Raw genomic sequence first — 16,114 nt, 5'->3', positions numbered from 1 at the left:
GACACACCTCTTCTCCCACCCTCTAAATCAATTTTAACATATATAGCAATATCTCAATAATGGAAAAGACCAATAGTCCATGTAATTTCACTTCTTCTCTAACATACGCTGCAAAGGACAGTATGTGATGTTCCAGAGAAGCAATACAAATGGATTCTTGTGGGAGGACTTTCTAAATTTTGGGCACTTCAAACTGGTAGCTTTTTGCCCGTACATACACAGATCTCTCAACTGCTCAATCTGGAAATTGATGTGAAAATCTGTGTTCAAAACCAGCTTAGAGATTTAAAAAAAATTTCAGTTCCAGCTGTATCCAGTATCTCAAGAATCTCATATTATTCTCTATTTCTATGTTAAAGTACAATTAATTGTCATTTTTCAAGCTACTGTGTTAACTTGCTCATCGTTTTGGGGTTTTTTAAATTATTTTAGGTCCATGTACTAAAACTATATAAAGTTTCACAACGGCCAATATTGATTAAGAGACCTCTATACTGAAAAGGAAAAGAAGAATCATAAAACATTCTGTGCATTGTACTAACACTTTCAGTATGCAATTCTGGTAAGTGATCTAAAATGTACCCAGTCTCATTATAAAAAATAGTTGCTTTACTTTTTTAAAAAGGAGAAGAAAATGTTTTCAAGATTCGGAATATCTTTTTAATGCATGTCTTCTATCTCGTTCTGTTGGATACTAAATTTTAGCCCTTGGAAGCACAAATCTCTTCTAATCCTAAAATATGTCTCTTTGAACAAATTATGTGAGCAGATGATCAGCCGGTCCTCAGGCTTACTGTATTGTCTTTGGTCAGGATAATAATGGGCAGCATGATCTTTCTTTCAACACCCTCAAAACATAAAAGCAAAAACAAAAAGAAAAAAACCCCAAACCCAACAACACCAACAAAGAAACCAACCCACCAAAAAACCCAATAAGAAAACAAGCAGAACTGTAAATTATCTTGGATGAGTAATTAACAGGTCCATTAGACTGTTTTGGTTAACCACTTCTGAAACCACATACTTATCTATAAAGCCCTATAGAATGTAGGTGGCTGTTTAAGGTACTTGAGAGCACAAGTTGCACTGACATTTGATAGACTATTTGTTCTTAAGCATTTAAAGAAGTTTTGAAATTATATCCTTAATTTGCAGAGGTTCTGAGTACTCAGACTCCCACAGGAGATGTACCTGTGTCGTACTTGCCTGAAAAGTGTATAACAGCACAACCACTGTTTTCACAACTTCCTCAGTGCTTTCTGGGTTCCTTACAACTGCAACTTGTGACTTTAAAAGAAAGCTTAGACTTTACCTAAAGGAAACAATACTGGCCTCATCAAAAGACAAACTCTGATGAACTCAGCCACAAGGACAGAAAGAGCTCCTAATTTTCTTTTATTTATTTTTTTTGGAATTGTAAAGACTTACACTAAGAACTGCTGAGTCTTCAAGGGCTTCCATAGACAGCTCCTTGTTTGGAGTTTTAAGGACAGTAAAATATGACTCACAGATTGACTGAAAGCCTGGCTTTAGTTTACATCTGGTTTAGGTTTAGGAGTCTGCATGCTGCATAGCTGCAGCAATTAACCCTTTCAGTGATAGCTGAACAAACAGCTGGAATTTGTGGATGCACAGCTGTTAATGAGTAGGCAAAAATAAAGATTTAATTTGGTTAAAACAATAGCTGTTTCTGTAAAGGTAGACTGTATAGGTAACTGTAGGATTGACCAAAACTGCTAATGTTGCTATATTATTTTCTTAATAATTACCTTGAGACATTTGGCATTTTATTATATAAAAGACTGAAGGCATCTTTTCATCAGCATATGGATCTATGGATTGTATAAGAAAAAGAAAAGATCTATTTCTTAATTGTGAACAATCTTCATTACCATTTATATCAAAATTATTGATAGAGAATAACAGAAACACAGACACTTCAAAGTATCTTAAACCAGAAAGTTTTTGATGAGGCAATGAATTAAAACTCTCCAAGAATACAGTTTTTTCTCCGCTTCAGTTCTCTTTCCTCCAGCTCCCTGCCTTCTTCTCTTGAAACAACTTAGAATACCAGTGTAGAAGCACATTTTAAAAAATATTAGGTTTTTGGGAAACCTTTTAGGATGGACTTCATTTTATCAAACCTGAGCTATTTAAAAGATAGATCACCAGACTAGACTCAAGGCCTTTCCTTAGCACTCAATTTTAGGAGAGGACAACCAAATTTAGGAGAGCAATCCCTTCCTTTTCTCTCATCTGTAGTGGGACCCCAAATGGCTTAGGCTGCTTCACATTGTTAATTGCGGTTGAAATTAATACTGCTCCTGTTCCTGATCAAGAAGTGGCATTGAAATGTTACCGAAGTCTTAGTCCCATAATCAGAACTGTGATGGAAACAGAGCATCTTGTGAATATGAAAAGATAGGAGGATATGTGTGTGTGAGAGAGGGGGATGACATGGAAATAGAATGGTGTTGTTTTTATTTTAGCCTGCAAACTTTAATATTACCTATGAAAGAACTAACAGTGGATGCAATCTTATTTTGCAAAGTAATCCACGCACCCCAGACAAAGAGTTGGCCACAAAGAGGAAAATTCCATCTTAAACTACAGCTCAACTGCACTCTGAGGGTTGGGGCCTCTTTCTGGGTGTTAGGGGTAACCATTACTGAGGCAAGAGGAATGATTTGTCGAAAGCTAAATAGTTATAACTAAGTGAAAAGGAAATGGTAAGGGGTCAAAGCATAACATGCCTACTACTATCCGATCTCTCTCAGTCCCACATTGACACCACCCCAAACACAACTTTTAAAAGTCTTTCTATTGCACAGTATGGTACTTCTAATACTCTGATTTATGCAGCAGGTATTAAACCCGAGAGCACATACCAGCTCTACAACTAGCAGATCCAAGCTGAACAGATAATTCTAGGTGACTGTAAGAAGCACAGACAAAATAGGGAACATGTATTTTTCCAAGTTACTCTGGGGCTTTTCTTGGAACATACTTTTTAAAATACAAAGTGTTTTGCAAATGCTTAACACTTTATAAACATTCTCAGTCACATTTATTCCAAATCAGAGAGGTGTACTGGGCCACACAGCCTAGCTTCTTATCGATGGAGACTTTTCTGTGAGTTGTAAACACTCACAGTAGGAAAAGAAAGCATCATTACAAAAATAATATTTAGTTATCGTAATTATTACTTGTTATCAGTTTTCAATAAAAGATATTAAATATGAAAACATTATGACATATAAACAAATACTGAATTCAACTTGACTTTATAGCAGTCTGCATTATATGGTATTATTCATCTCTTCAAAATTCTACTAGTCAGATTTATTTTCTGCCTGACATTTTTTCTAATTCCCTTTTAGCTGAGCTTCAGTGAAAGCCTTGCAATAAGTGACAACTGATGAATTAGTTTTTGATTTGAGAGAATAAACTTACTATTGTGAAGCTAAAATGTTAATGTGTAGGCAAAGAACAGCTTCTAAACAGTTTTAACTTGCCTTAAGTGCTTCATAAATACTGTAACTCTCCCTCACTGCCATTTTAGTGTCCTAGTTCTTTCCTAAACTAAATAAGTCTTGAAGAATTTCATGGGCCACAAATCCAATGTTTTCCTAAACTACAGTTGTACTTCCAGAGAGTGTCAAAGCAGAGAGGATTAAAACATTAATTGATTCAATACACATTTTCCACATCTTTTGCCCCAGCTCTAGCATTCTGAAGTGTCTAGAAAAATATACTGATAATAACAGATATACAACACAGGTCCTAATCAGTGAGTCACGCACTGCTCTTGTGACCCTGGATGCCCAATTTTCTTTACATGGTGAGTTGATTTAAGTCATGTGGCAAGTGCTAAAGTTTCTTCTGTGGAATGACATAGGAACAGAAGTCACTGCTTGGCATGACTGCATCAAGGAACATTGCTGACAGCCAGGAGAGATCAAAAGCAGATCAAGTTGCTTAACAAACTGTATGTCACTGAAGTCAAAAAGGCTAAAGTGAGAATCCTGGAGAGCTGTGAAATCTGGGAGCAACAGATGGAGCCAAACTCACTTAGTTTGTTAGTAAAAGGATCTACCTGTTCTTTGGTCTTCTATCTTAAAAAAAAAAAAAAAAAAAAAAAAAAAAAAAAAAAAAAAAATTCCAGTATATAAACTTTATCCCTGGGTCTATATTATTTTAAAAAATAAAACCAAAATTGAACAATTTGCAAGTTCAACATTACATGGCTAGTGTAGCTTCCACTATAATCTTAGGGGAGGGGTTTTTTGATTATTTAAAAAGAAAAAAATTGTAAATTTCTGTCTTACTAATCTTGGAACAGGCACACAGCATGCTTTCTGAAAGTCTTTTGGACTTACACTTTTAATCTGAAATCTTAGAAGATACTTTCTTTCCTAATATTTACAAACTGCAAGGCAGTCCTTAAAAATGGACAAGAGTCTCCACAGTCAAAAGGGCAGAAAGCATACAAGTCTGAACATCATGAGTGCTTTTTCTTTTTAAGCAATCAGCATAACAACTTGTTTAATACAAATACAAGCTCAAGCTCAGAACTGTGAAAAAGCATGACAACGGAATTATTTTACAGAACCATAAAGATTATTTATATCTCCATGTCTCTGTGTATGCTACTGACATATTTAGATGGAAAAATACAGCATTGCTAGAATGAACTACTATTGTTATGGTTACAAAACATTTTAGGTGGTTTGTTTGGGGTTTTTTTGTTTTTTTTTTTTTTTAAATATAATAAATAACCTTCCTCTACTTTGTGGGTTGTTTGTTGTTTTTTAAGCAGCCCCATAATTTTATGAAAGGATCCTTCTGGGATGAAGTTTACCTTTGAATAATGATCATGGAAAGTTTTTTAAGACAGAAGTAGAATTCCTTCAGAAGCTTTTGTTCCTGGGTGAACCAATACCACCTTCCCCCATTGTACTAAGTGTGATCTCACTGTGCATGGTTTCCAGGGTATTTGAAACTAACATGGACCAAAACCCCTTAAACTGGTGATATTGCCTGCATGAATATTATGTCCAATTTTCAGTTTTTCAGTGATAAAGAACAAAGCAACCTCACTCCCCCCACAAATGGTGAAATCCTCTCATGAAATCTTCTGTCTAATTACTGATGAAAATAAGTCCAAGGTTACAGTCTGCATCTCAGTATAAAACTGGAATGCATTCATGGGCATCTATTTCTATGGCTTTAAAGTCAGTAATTCCCAGCAATACTCAATACTTATTTACTCTCACTGACTTCAAAAGGACAGGATCATATTTAGGATTTTGTCAGAATATGCTCAGCATCTTACAGCCTTCTTCCTGCTCAAGTCATTTAATGAGGCACTTGCTAGCTCTAGTAACTCATAATGTTCCAGATGCGCATTAGCAAATCTGGTAGTGTACTTAAACTAAATGCAGAGGACTTGCATGCACTTTGAAGTAATTTTATCCATTCAGCTAAAACTTGTACTCTATTTAAAAAAGACTGTCAATAAACTTGGCTGTTCTGTTTCACTGAAAGCATTACAACAATTAAACTATTGGAATACCCAGAATTTTTAGTGAATGCTCTTGCAGTCATAGAATTTTTTAACACAAAGTATTTTTAATTTGGAGTGACACTTTTCTTTGGAAAAGAGAGCAAACACAAAGCATTTTGCATCACTCAGGGCTGATGAGAAGTCATGAATGAGATTGCAGACTGGTATTGAAATCATTGCTTCATATCCAGGAGAGGATGCAGAAAGGAGCCAATGCTGACCCCAAAAAAGTTTGTACCAAAAGGAATAGGGAAAGCGTGATGGTGTCTGCAGTTATTCTTCAGTTTCATTAACTACAGAACAGACTGACAACAGAGACTCCAGCCTAAGGGCTGGATTGGAAGCACAGAAAGTATTCAACTGCCGTCTAATGGCAGAGCGAAGCGTGTAATTTCCATTTTTACAGAACCCCTGCTTTGATCACTGCACAGTGTGGATTTATTCCATAAGAGATTTATGCCTGTGTGCAAATTTCAACCTTGATCTAAAAATATTTAACCTCTTGTCTATATAAAAACATTTTTGGTGAACTTACAAGGAATAACATCTGCCCCCATGGATGTTTGTGAACATGCGCCTGAATTCAAGTACCTTTTTTCAATCAGACTTAAGCATCTTTCTTCTCTATGTGCAAGCTTGGAGATCAGCCCTCAAATTATCTGGAAGTTGCAAGAAGTATAGAAATAAGTTTTCATGGCTGAACTGTGGGATTTTTGCCCCCTAGATTGCTCAGGAGAGCAAATGGATGGTGCTGCAGTTCACTCCTCAGTATCACACTAAGTGACCTTGATACAACTTCAAATATTACCTCTAAATGTTTAAAATTAATTTCAAAATATCCAAACAGAAAGCTTAATAGGGGCAAGAAAGGAAGGTCAGATATCATTTGGTAACCATAATATGTTTTTTTTTTAATAGAGAACCTTGCATTCTAGGTTGTTCAGGGACCAATGGTTTACCAAACCGTTCTTTGGTGTCTAGATGCATGGCATTCAAAATCAGCAACACAACAGAAATATAAAGATAATTTAATTCCTTGATTTGAATCCTTGTCTCCAAGATTTAGCATAATGGTACATAACTGGCTAGTCTAGCAGACACTTTTAGCAAAAATATTGAAGATCATGGATATTAGTCATCATTTGTGCAAACAACTCTTGCTTAACTTAAACTTAGTGCTTAGTTCCCAATGTTATTAAGAAATGTATTATATGTGATACATGTTCTTTATTAAAATCTAGCAGATACATCTTATTTTAAGCTTGTTGAGTTCATTTAAAGAAATCATTCCAATAGCAGGGGAAAAAATACTTGCTTTGCATATTATTTTTTAGTAAAGTCAGGTTATTTCACCTGTCTTTAATATGTCATATATATTATTTTATCTGCTAGATAGTATTTGGACCTGATTATCAACCTTTTTTTTTTGTCATGGACAATTTTTTTTTGTTTTGGTTTTGAAAGAAAAGATTTAACCTAACTCATTTGATGTTGTTTATTTTAATAACCTCTTCCAGGTTATCTACAGAAAATGATGAATTATTTTTCAAATGGTCATAAAAAAGCAAATTAAGGAACAAAATAGTAATTGAGGCATCAAAAATACACACCTATCATCTAATTTCTCAAAATGATACAAACAATAACAGCAGGGATATGTTGGTAGCATATAGTTAGCACTTAATCTAGGTTCAGTACCTCGCAAATCTTTCTTCATTTTGCGGAGATCTTTTTGAAAGTCTTCAAACTTCATTTGTGAAGCCTGGAAGAGATCTTGTGGGTCTGGAAGAGGAAAGATGCATTGTTCTTTTCCAGCATCCTGACAAAAACACAAATGAACAGTTACATAGTGCTTAGTACTTTTTTTTACATACTAAAATATATAACTGAAAGCATGAAGAATATTTGTGCACATTTCCTCATCTCAGCCAGCAGAAGAGTGAATTTAGTAGGTTGATTTTTTTTTTAACTTGAATTTAAGAGCAAAATTAATTCTCACTCACCTCATCAAAATTACGCAAGTAGTATGAGACAATGTAAGATAGAAGACTTCTGCTGTTGTCCTGTATAGAAGAGAATAAAGTTTGCTGTGTTACTGAAACTCACCGAATAAAAACAAACTCAGAAATGATAATTCAAGTAAATTAAATATTCAGTCTCAAGTACAGAAAAATACTTTGCTGATTTGGTGCCTTCACTGAAAAAAAACCAAAAAAAAACCCCAAACCCGAAACAACACGTTGAAATACCATTTAATCATTAACGAAAATAATAGAAAGATATAACACTCATGTAAGCCACTCCTGATTTTTGAAATTTACCTGATTGTAAACTGAACTGTTACATTTTGAAATCTCCCAAGAAGGAAAAGAGAAATTTTTTCTGGGTTGATGTATACAACTTTTTTTGCAACATTCAGATCTTTTTATTAATCTATAACTATAACCAAAGCAAAGTTAAATTAAACAAAGTTATTTTTCTAAACGAAATTTTGGCACTTCTAAGGGGTCTTTGGAGGAACTTTCTCATTGTTTCCCCTCTATAATCTCTGCAATGAAACTTGAGCAAAAAATCGTTGACTTGAAGAGAATTTTTGACAGAATTATATTTTCAGATAGTTTCAGAGAACTGTTTTGTAGGAACTTTTCTGAATGATCAGTAGCAAATAAACTGAAGATGTGTCTCGCAATTGCAACGTTAATGGTCATAATATTTCCAGCGAATTACATACTAAAGACCGGAGTCACCAAACCAAATTTAGTGTGCCTAGATGTTCTACTGAGCCAAGTTCCAAAACTGGTGATGTATCTAGTCAACCAGAAGGTTTGGCTAAAGCTGCCCTAAACACACTGTACTAAGGCCTCATTCACATCATCACTCCCTTGGCTTACCAAAGAAACCAGCATGCCAGAAAGAAGTTCCTCGACCCCTTTAAAGGCAAATTGCTGACATGGTGTCTCAACTCAGGGTAAACAACAGTCTGCTCACATTACCTAACCCAGCAGCTAAAGTATGTATATTTAATGAGTGACCAAGCAGGGGAATAAACTCTTCTTTTTCTGCAACTTTCAGAATAGCAGATCTTGACAATGACTCACTAGATGGGTTATAGCAATAATTCTTGAGACTTTAAATTGGCCTCTACAGCTTTCTCATACCACTGCCCACATTCAGATGAGCCTTTTCATCATGGCCATAGAGACTTGAACATTGTTTCCTTGTAAACAAAAGCAGATATTTGAATACAACTGCAATCTTAATAACCAAAGCCGAAAAAGTGCTGGTAACACACAAGCTCCCGTTTAGCACTGAGCAAGAAACAAGACTAGTTATCATTCTCCTTACTCAGATGACTATACCAGACAAATCTTAAATCACCAAGTACTTGCTGTGATTAGTCTTCACTCGGGTGGTTCCATGATCCAATGTGAAATGCACATTCTGTAATCATGATGTATATAAAGGATGAATTTTGGGTTATCTCAAAATGCTTAGGATCATTTTCAGGAGTGACTTTTTTTTTTTTTTTCCTCACAAATATTTTAAATCAGCATTGAATCACAGTTAACTGTTCTTTTATAACTGTTTCCACTTCTCTAATAAACCTTTTCAGTGTAATGATCATAGTATTGCTTCTGACTACAGGAAAAGTTAGAACTATGCAGTGTACCAAAAGCCAAATGCATAACAGATTAGGAACTAAGACATAATTTAACATACTTTTGTTTGTGATGAAAAGAGACAGTTCATTTTCATATTTCTACAGAAATACATCCAACTCTAGAAGTCTGATCAGCTAAGCATAGTAACAAAAGAAGTCCCTTTGACATTCCTTCATAAGTTTCACACTATTTACTCAGAAATGGAGACAAAGTAATTTTCTGAGAATTTAACAGTCTCAGGCCTACAGGAAGTGTAGAATCAGCTTACACTGCTCTTGACATCTTTCAGTTTTGGCAGGATATCTAGTCCAAACCCATCAGCCTGTCCTCGTGTCCTGTTTCCACCATTCATGTAATTTCCAAAGGCAAGAACCAAACCCAGGACCTGCATAACTCCTGACCCATTTTTCAACGTCTACAAAACAGAAACAGAAACAATTCTCTGTTCAAAGTCACAATAATATTTACGGTTAACAGTATTACTGACAAGCAGATTTGTTGATACTGTGTTTAGAAATAATAGTTATATAAAGGCTCAAATATAGGGAATTAACAACCTTCTTCTGCAACATGTAGAAGTATAATATCAATATATAATTTGTTGTGAATGGAGCATGTTATCCCTAAAATGGATACTTAGAAAAAAATAACAGGAAATCTATACAATATTATCAGAGATGACCCGTTCAGGAAAAAAAAAAAACTAGTAATTCCTTAACTGATGCTGATACTGTGAATGGAATATTTAATTTAGGAGATAATTCTGCAAGAAGTTCATAAAAAACCTACATGGAACAATTAAAACATTTAATCAATCAAATAAAAAAAATCTATTAAATAGTAAAACCATTAAATGAAATATTTCAAATAGTTTTCAGTTATGAAAATACTGATGAAACCTGCATTTTAAAGCCATGTATTTGTTTTGCATGGGACCACAAAATTCCAGTAATCTCTTCTAGCTAGAGGGAACATTGGTATCTCTAACTGATATTAGATATCAGAGATATTATTGAGTTGCACACTTCCAAAATCCAAGAAAACACAAGGTGGACTGAACTGGCATTCATTTGGAAAGGAATGACATGATCACTGTGAAGAGGGAAGATTTTGCTTTAACAAAAGGAGAAGGTACACTATTTTCCAGAGACTCATATACACTGATGGCAAAAGCATGATACAGTTTTGTACCACAAGCTAATCTTAAAATTCGCTTTGATGTTGAAGTACAATCATAAAATGTTCTATTCTGCTATCCTTCAGATTTAATGAGTACTTGAAGTAAATAAAGCAAAAACTTTTGAAATATGAGCACAACTTAACAAGATTAAATATCAGAAATTTAGCTCTACCTTTTCACAGAGCACAACTTACCTCACACAGTTTCTGTAACAATTCAAGTTTGCGACGGATTGAACAAATGCTTTCTGAAAATGTTGATTGGAACAGGATGCAAAATACACGTTCTGAAAAGTTAGGAATTAGTGAGAGTTCATAGAGGAACCTGTAGGAGTGATTAAAGAAAATTATATGTCACTGTCAGTTGGTAAAGTATTTTTTCTCTTTTATAACATCTCTAGACAGGTTACTATAGCAGGGAAAGTTTTATGAAGCAAGCAAAACTGTTCTTTCATAAGTATGTTCTTACTGTTCCGGCTTATCCAAAGACTTGGCATTTTCTTTTTCCTTGGATGCCTTGCTATGCTTTTCTATTTTTTCTAATTCATCTGACTGTGCTCTCTGGAATAAAGGAAACAAAGTAATTAAAAAGTGTTAATTAAAAATCTAGTCAAACAACACAGAGAAAGATGCCCTTGTAACAAATCATGTTCATAGATTTTTCTTTTCCTTCTAGCATCTGCTTATAGTAAAACTACTTAGTCCATAGAGTGATTTTAAGTATAAATACATCTGATGGAAAACAGAACATCTTCCAAAAAATATTATTGACTACTAGTAATCTGCAAAAGATTTATTCGTTCAAGCATGCAGTGAGACAATAATCTTCGTTCCCAATCCCTTTTCTTTGGCTGTTTATAAAGTCTTTGGATCAAAGAACTCTCTTCTTGAGTTGTATTTCTCTTTCCAAACCTGTTGGGTTGCATTTGAATGCAATCTGATCTTTAGATATATATTTAAATAATATCTTTTTTTAAACTAAATGAAAATAGGTTTGCATTGCTTACTGCAATTCACATTTTATTTGGTATTTGGAAAACACTGTGAAATGACAAAAATAGTTGATTTATAATGGAACTATCATACATACTATAATACATGAGAACTACTGCATACCTCTTTGGACTAAAATGATTTTCATTTTTATCTTAATAAGCCAAAACAATTACATGTAAACTGCCTAGTTTCTTGGAGAACCTTGTGGCACATTGTGTGGTCTTTTCTTCAATAATATTCCAATCAAAAGAAACAGAGCCTCACTTCTCTCTGTGCTCCATGCTACAGTGAAATTATTTTTTCCCACTGCAGTACTGGAAAATGGAATGGCATGGAATAAAAAAGGAAAAGGAATAAAAGTGGAATGGAAATTTCTCCTTCTGACCCTTCTTTTGACAGACATGGTGGTTTTCGAAATAGATTCAAAACACAAATCTATGCAAGAGTGAAAAAAAAAGAACTAAATATATCTACCTTTATTCCTTTAAGAAAACATTACACATATTTTTTAACTTACTCCACCACAGAACTTGAAGGCAACAGTGGAAAATTATATTCTAACTACTTAAACAATGGCAAAGCAAAAGATAGGCTGCATCAGAATTCTTTCTTGCATGCTTTTGCATGATTATGGAACTATCTCAAATCATACTGCCACAGCTCCATCAGCAATCTGAAAACAGAAACTCAGGTTTGGAAAGTTCTTCTGAGGTTGTTGAACATCTTTCCATGTGAAAAGGGAGAAAATACTGACATGAAACAGAAAGATGAAAAGATCGAAGAGTCACTTAGAGCAAAAGCACTTCAGAGTTTCTCCGATTACTTCAAGTAGTGTGGAAATGACAGCAAGGCCATCTGTCTTGAATAATATACCTCCTAATACTTAGCCAGCATTTCTGTGGATGTTCTTCAAGGGTCACCTTCTCTAAAGTAGTCTGATCTTATCTATTAAATACTCCAACAGATAGAAAATATTGCAAACAACTTCATTTTTTTTCCTCCCAACAATAAACTTTGTTCTTGACACTAAGAAAGTATAATGGTGGTAGTACCTGTACCACAGATTAGTAGAATAATTGAGGTTTGAGGGGACCTCTGGAGATTATCTAGTTGAACCCCCTGGCACTAGAGCAGGTTGCTCAGTGTCTTGTCCAGCCAGGTTTTGATATCTCCAAGAAATTCCAGTATATCAATTTCAAGATGCCCACGACCTCTTGTCTTTACACTGTGAATCACTGAGTCTAGCTCTGTATTCTTTACTCCCCCTCCCTAATCAGGCATCTGTACATACTGATAAGCTCCCCCTGAGCTTTCTCTTCTCCAGGCTGAACAACCCCAGCTCTCTCAACTTCTCCTTGTATGATACATTCTCCAAGCCTTTAATCATCGGCGTGGTCCTTCACTAGACTCACTCCAATATGTCCATGTCTCTTGCACTGGGGAGGCCAGAACTGGACACAGCACTCTAGATGCAGTCTCACCAGTGCTGAGAAGAGGAGAATTATCACTTCCCTTGACCTTCTTGATCCTTCCCTTAATCTATCTATGTATACTGTATCATCCCTTTCTCATTTAACAAGGGCTACGATGAGACTAATTTACCAGTGTTTAATTTTAGTATACTGGCAATGGCCCATCCATAACACCCAGTTTACTGAATTCCCCACCCCAGTATCACTTCAGTGTGAGAAAACAAATTTGGGGATTCATCCTCCAAAGGTACTTTTCTACATAAAGTTTCTGTCAAGGCAGGCATAGGACGTGAACATAATTACAGTAGTAAATTCTGCTTGTATAATTCTATCCTGAGGAGAAGGAAATTTTCAAGACACTAAGATCAGAAAATTGTATCAATTTTTAACCTTAGAAGACTCATCTGGACACAGACTAGGAAAGGACTAGGAAAGATCCAACTAACTGCAGAAGTTTCCACTTAAGTAGTGCAGGTGCTGTTGAGGAGAAAGACTTGATTTTGGTTTTGTGTTAGGAAGCAGGTGTAAATGGGACATTTCTTCACTTCATCTAGAACATTCTTACCCAACGGACAGTTAAAAGAAAAAGAAAGCTTCTATTTTTTTTCAAATCAGTAAAAACTCTCTTGGCAATGGATGAAATCTATAAAATTTAGAAATCAGAAGGATGCCAAGAGAGGTAGCATTGTTCCACTGGTCATGCCATCAGAGCCATGGCGGTCTAGGTATGCAAACGACATGACCTTGTAAGAAGATCTATTTTATTTATTCAACTTACACTTCAAAAAACTTATGTATTCAATTTACACTTGTAAACTGTAAACAAGTTTTTTGTAAAAGTAAACAAGTTCTTGTACTAACAGTTTTTAAATTAAGTTCTATTATTTTGGGCCAATCTGTGAAGTATATTCTCTTCTGTTAAACTGAAAGGAAATCACTTGAAAATTTTTCATAATAGTAAAAGAGGAGAAAATATTTTAGCAAGGAGCATAAAGCTAAATGGTTACTTGCAAATTCTTTAGAATACATAGTGAGAGTACTCTCTCTTCTTGCTTTCTACACATAGTGAAGTATTACAGTGATTATCGCAGCAATCTATTATATACATGCATGTTCAATCTGTTAATGTTTCTCTACCAAATCCCACAGGCAAAGGTTAGGCAGACTCACTATTCCTTATTTAAGCCATTATCCTCAAATTGTGTATGCAAAGAAATAACAACTTGCAAAGATATGAAGGCTAAGCATGATCCACGCATGGGTAGGCCTGAGCAAAACTCAAGAGATATGGTTTACACTCTTCACCAAAATCAAGAGGTCCAAGTATATGGTGCAAGCTCAAAATCAAACCTGAGTTTCAAGTCACTAATTTTGGCTCCGGTATCCAGAATTCTGATTTACATGTATTTTAAATTATGATAGAAAAGGAATAAGGCTGACATGCCCTCTGCACAGGTATTATTGAAGATTATTTCTCAGAATTTTTACCAGTTAGCTTTACAGTTAATGTTTATCTGTTCTCTAATTTGCAGATAGATCATAAAAAAAGCTTTTATGTATTACCCACCAACATTTGTGTCAAGAGAGAACACATTCAACAGATACTTCTCATAAAAGTCATTAATCTGACTGAACTAGCACCTCTTTGAGGTGCTCTTTATTTCCTTGAATTTTAGCTATTATATAGCATCATAAATGGAACAAAATAGCATAACATACCAGCATTTTATATTAACTATATCTAAAATCAGACAGCATAAATCTGATATAAATTATTGCAAAAAATACACTGCTTTAGTTTAACTCTTTTCCCACCTTTGCTAGAGCATAAACTTACAAATATTACAAACTTAATATTTGGTCTTACCAAAGTTCATAAGGGTCATTTTTCCATTTCACAACATAAATCTTACATTTCCTAGTTAGTTTTTTTCCTTGCAACAGAACCTTAGCTCTGAGTTTAGATCAGTTTAAAAGTGTGTAGGTTTTTTTAATTTTGGGGTGGATTTTTTATGTCAGCTTGTTTTTCAAAGTTAATGTTATATATTTCAAAAGCATCGAGTGACTTGTCTAAAGAATTTAGTCAAAAGTCACTGAAACAACAAGGATGTACAGAGATACCCAGGTTAATAACAACTATCATGTTCCTTTGAAGCTGGGTCATGTATCAGAAGTCAGGTACAATCTATAGTCTTTGCAGAAAAACATTAAGACATCGTATTGTAATTGCCAATTTAAAAAAAAAAAATCACAACAGATAATTGAGGAGAAAGTTTGAATTTTAGTGGCAGAGTGGAGGCATGCACTTCAGACTTCTGGGTGCCTTTTGCTCTTGCAAATAGCATTTTGAGGTTTTTGAAAGCATTGACCTAAGTCATTTAAAGATAGAGACAGGGTGGACAATTTACCAGGAGTCAAATTGAGAAAGTATACACGTTTCATTTTGTGATGTAAAGAGATTTGAAAAGGGCAAATCCATAGATCAAAGATAATCCTTTGATTCAATTTTTAATTGATTTTTTTATATACTTATTTTCACAATATAGTGATGACATAAGCATAAGCAGGCTTATCTTGTTTCATACTGATATTTTAGCTACAACCTCAGCTACTAAGAGGCTACCCGTTTTCAAAGTAAACATTTCCTTATTTGCAAATAAGTACATTTCTCATCACAACCAATATATCCTAACCACATACAGCAAATTGCCAGCTGTACTGGATTTTATCTACCTTCTCCCTCTCTAGTTATAGCTGCTACCTGAAAGCATTGCTATTAGGGAGTTTGTAAAAGCACATTAAATTAACTGTTCCACATGTAGTTTTATCTATTAAGACCCTCCTTTAAAATAGTCTAGATCTTAATATATAGCTGGTTATCAACACATGTTTAAACAACTTTTTATAAAGCAAACTACACAACCATGTGTAAGAACTATGTCACTGTGCTGCAGTAACAAAGTCCTTCTCGCTTGATGCAATACCACCTAATACTATTAAATAAATTATTGAGGGTTTGGGTCTTTGGTGGGGTGTGGGTTTCTTCATTTATAAAAAGTCACTAAGATGTATACAGTAACTCTGTGGTTTAACAAGACTCTAATTCCTCAGTAAACAGGAATTGAGCCCTCGGGACTGTGGCTTTTGAAATTAGGGTGTGTTTAGGTTTGGAGACTGCCCAAATTTCATTCACATTTAAGAAGGGGAAGCACCATGCCAGACATATGCAATCAGAAAAA

General features: G+C 34.7%; 1 protein-coding gene across 1 annotated transcript in view; it reads right to left on the bottom strand.

The window, feature by feature from the left end:
• The window catches only part of FMN2 (formin 2), a 165,462-nt gene that overhangs the window by 52,484 nt on the left and 96,864 nt on the right, over positions 1-16,114 (bottom strand). The window contains exons 9-13 of the mRNA XM_075706918.1: positions 10,877-10,968; positions 10,603-10,732; positions 9,497-9,643; positions 7,570-7,629; positions 7,265-7,385 (exon numbers count right to left, since the gene is read on the bottom strand). Coding sequence (XP_075563033.1) covers positions 7,265-7,385; positions 7,570-7,629; positions 9,497-9,643; positions 10,603-10,732; positions 10,877-10,968 — 550 coding nt within the window. The remainder of the gene's footprint in view (positions 1-7,264; positions 7,386-7,569; positions 7,630-9,496; positions 9,644-10,602; positions 10,733-10,876; positions 10,969-16,114) is intronic.

The sequence above is a fragment of the Pelecanus crispus genome, chromosome 3, assembly GCF_030463565.1.
Source record: "Pelecanus crispus isolate bPelCri1 chromosome 3, bPelCri1.pri, whole genome shotgun sequence".
Lineage (NCBI taxonomy): Eukaryota > Metazoa > Chordata > Aves > Pelecaniformes > Pelecanidae > Pelecanus > Pelecanus crispus.
The sequence above is the reverse complement of the archived record's forward strand: the minus strand, read 5'-3'. Positions and strand labels throughout refer to the sequence as shown.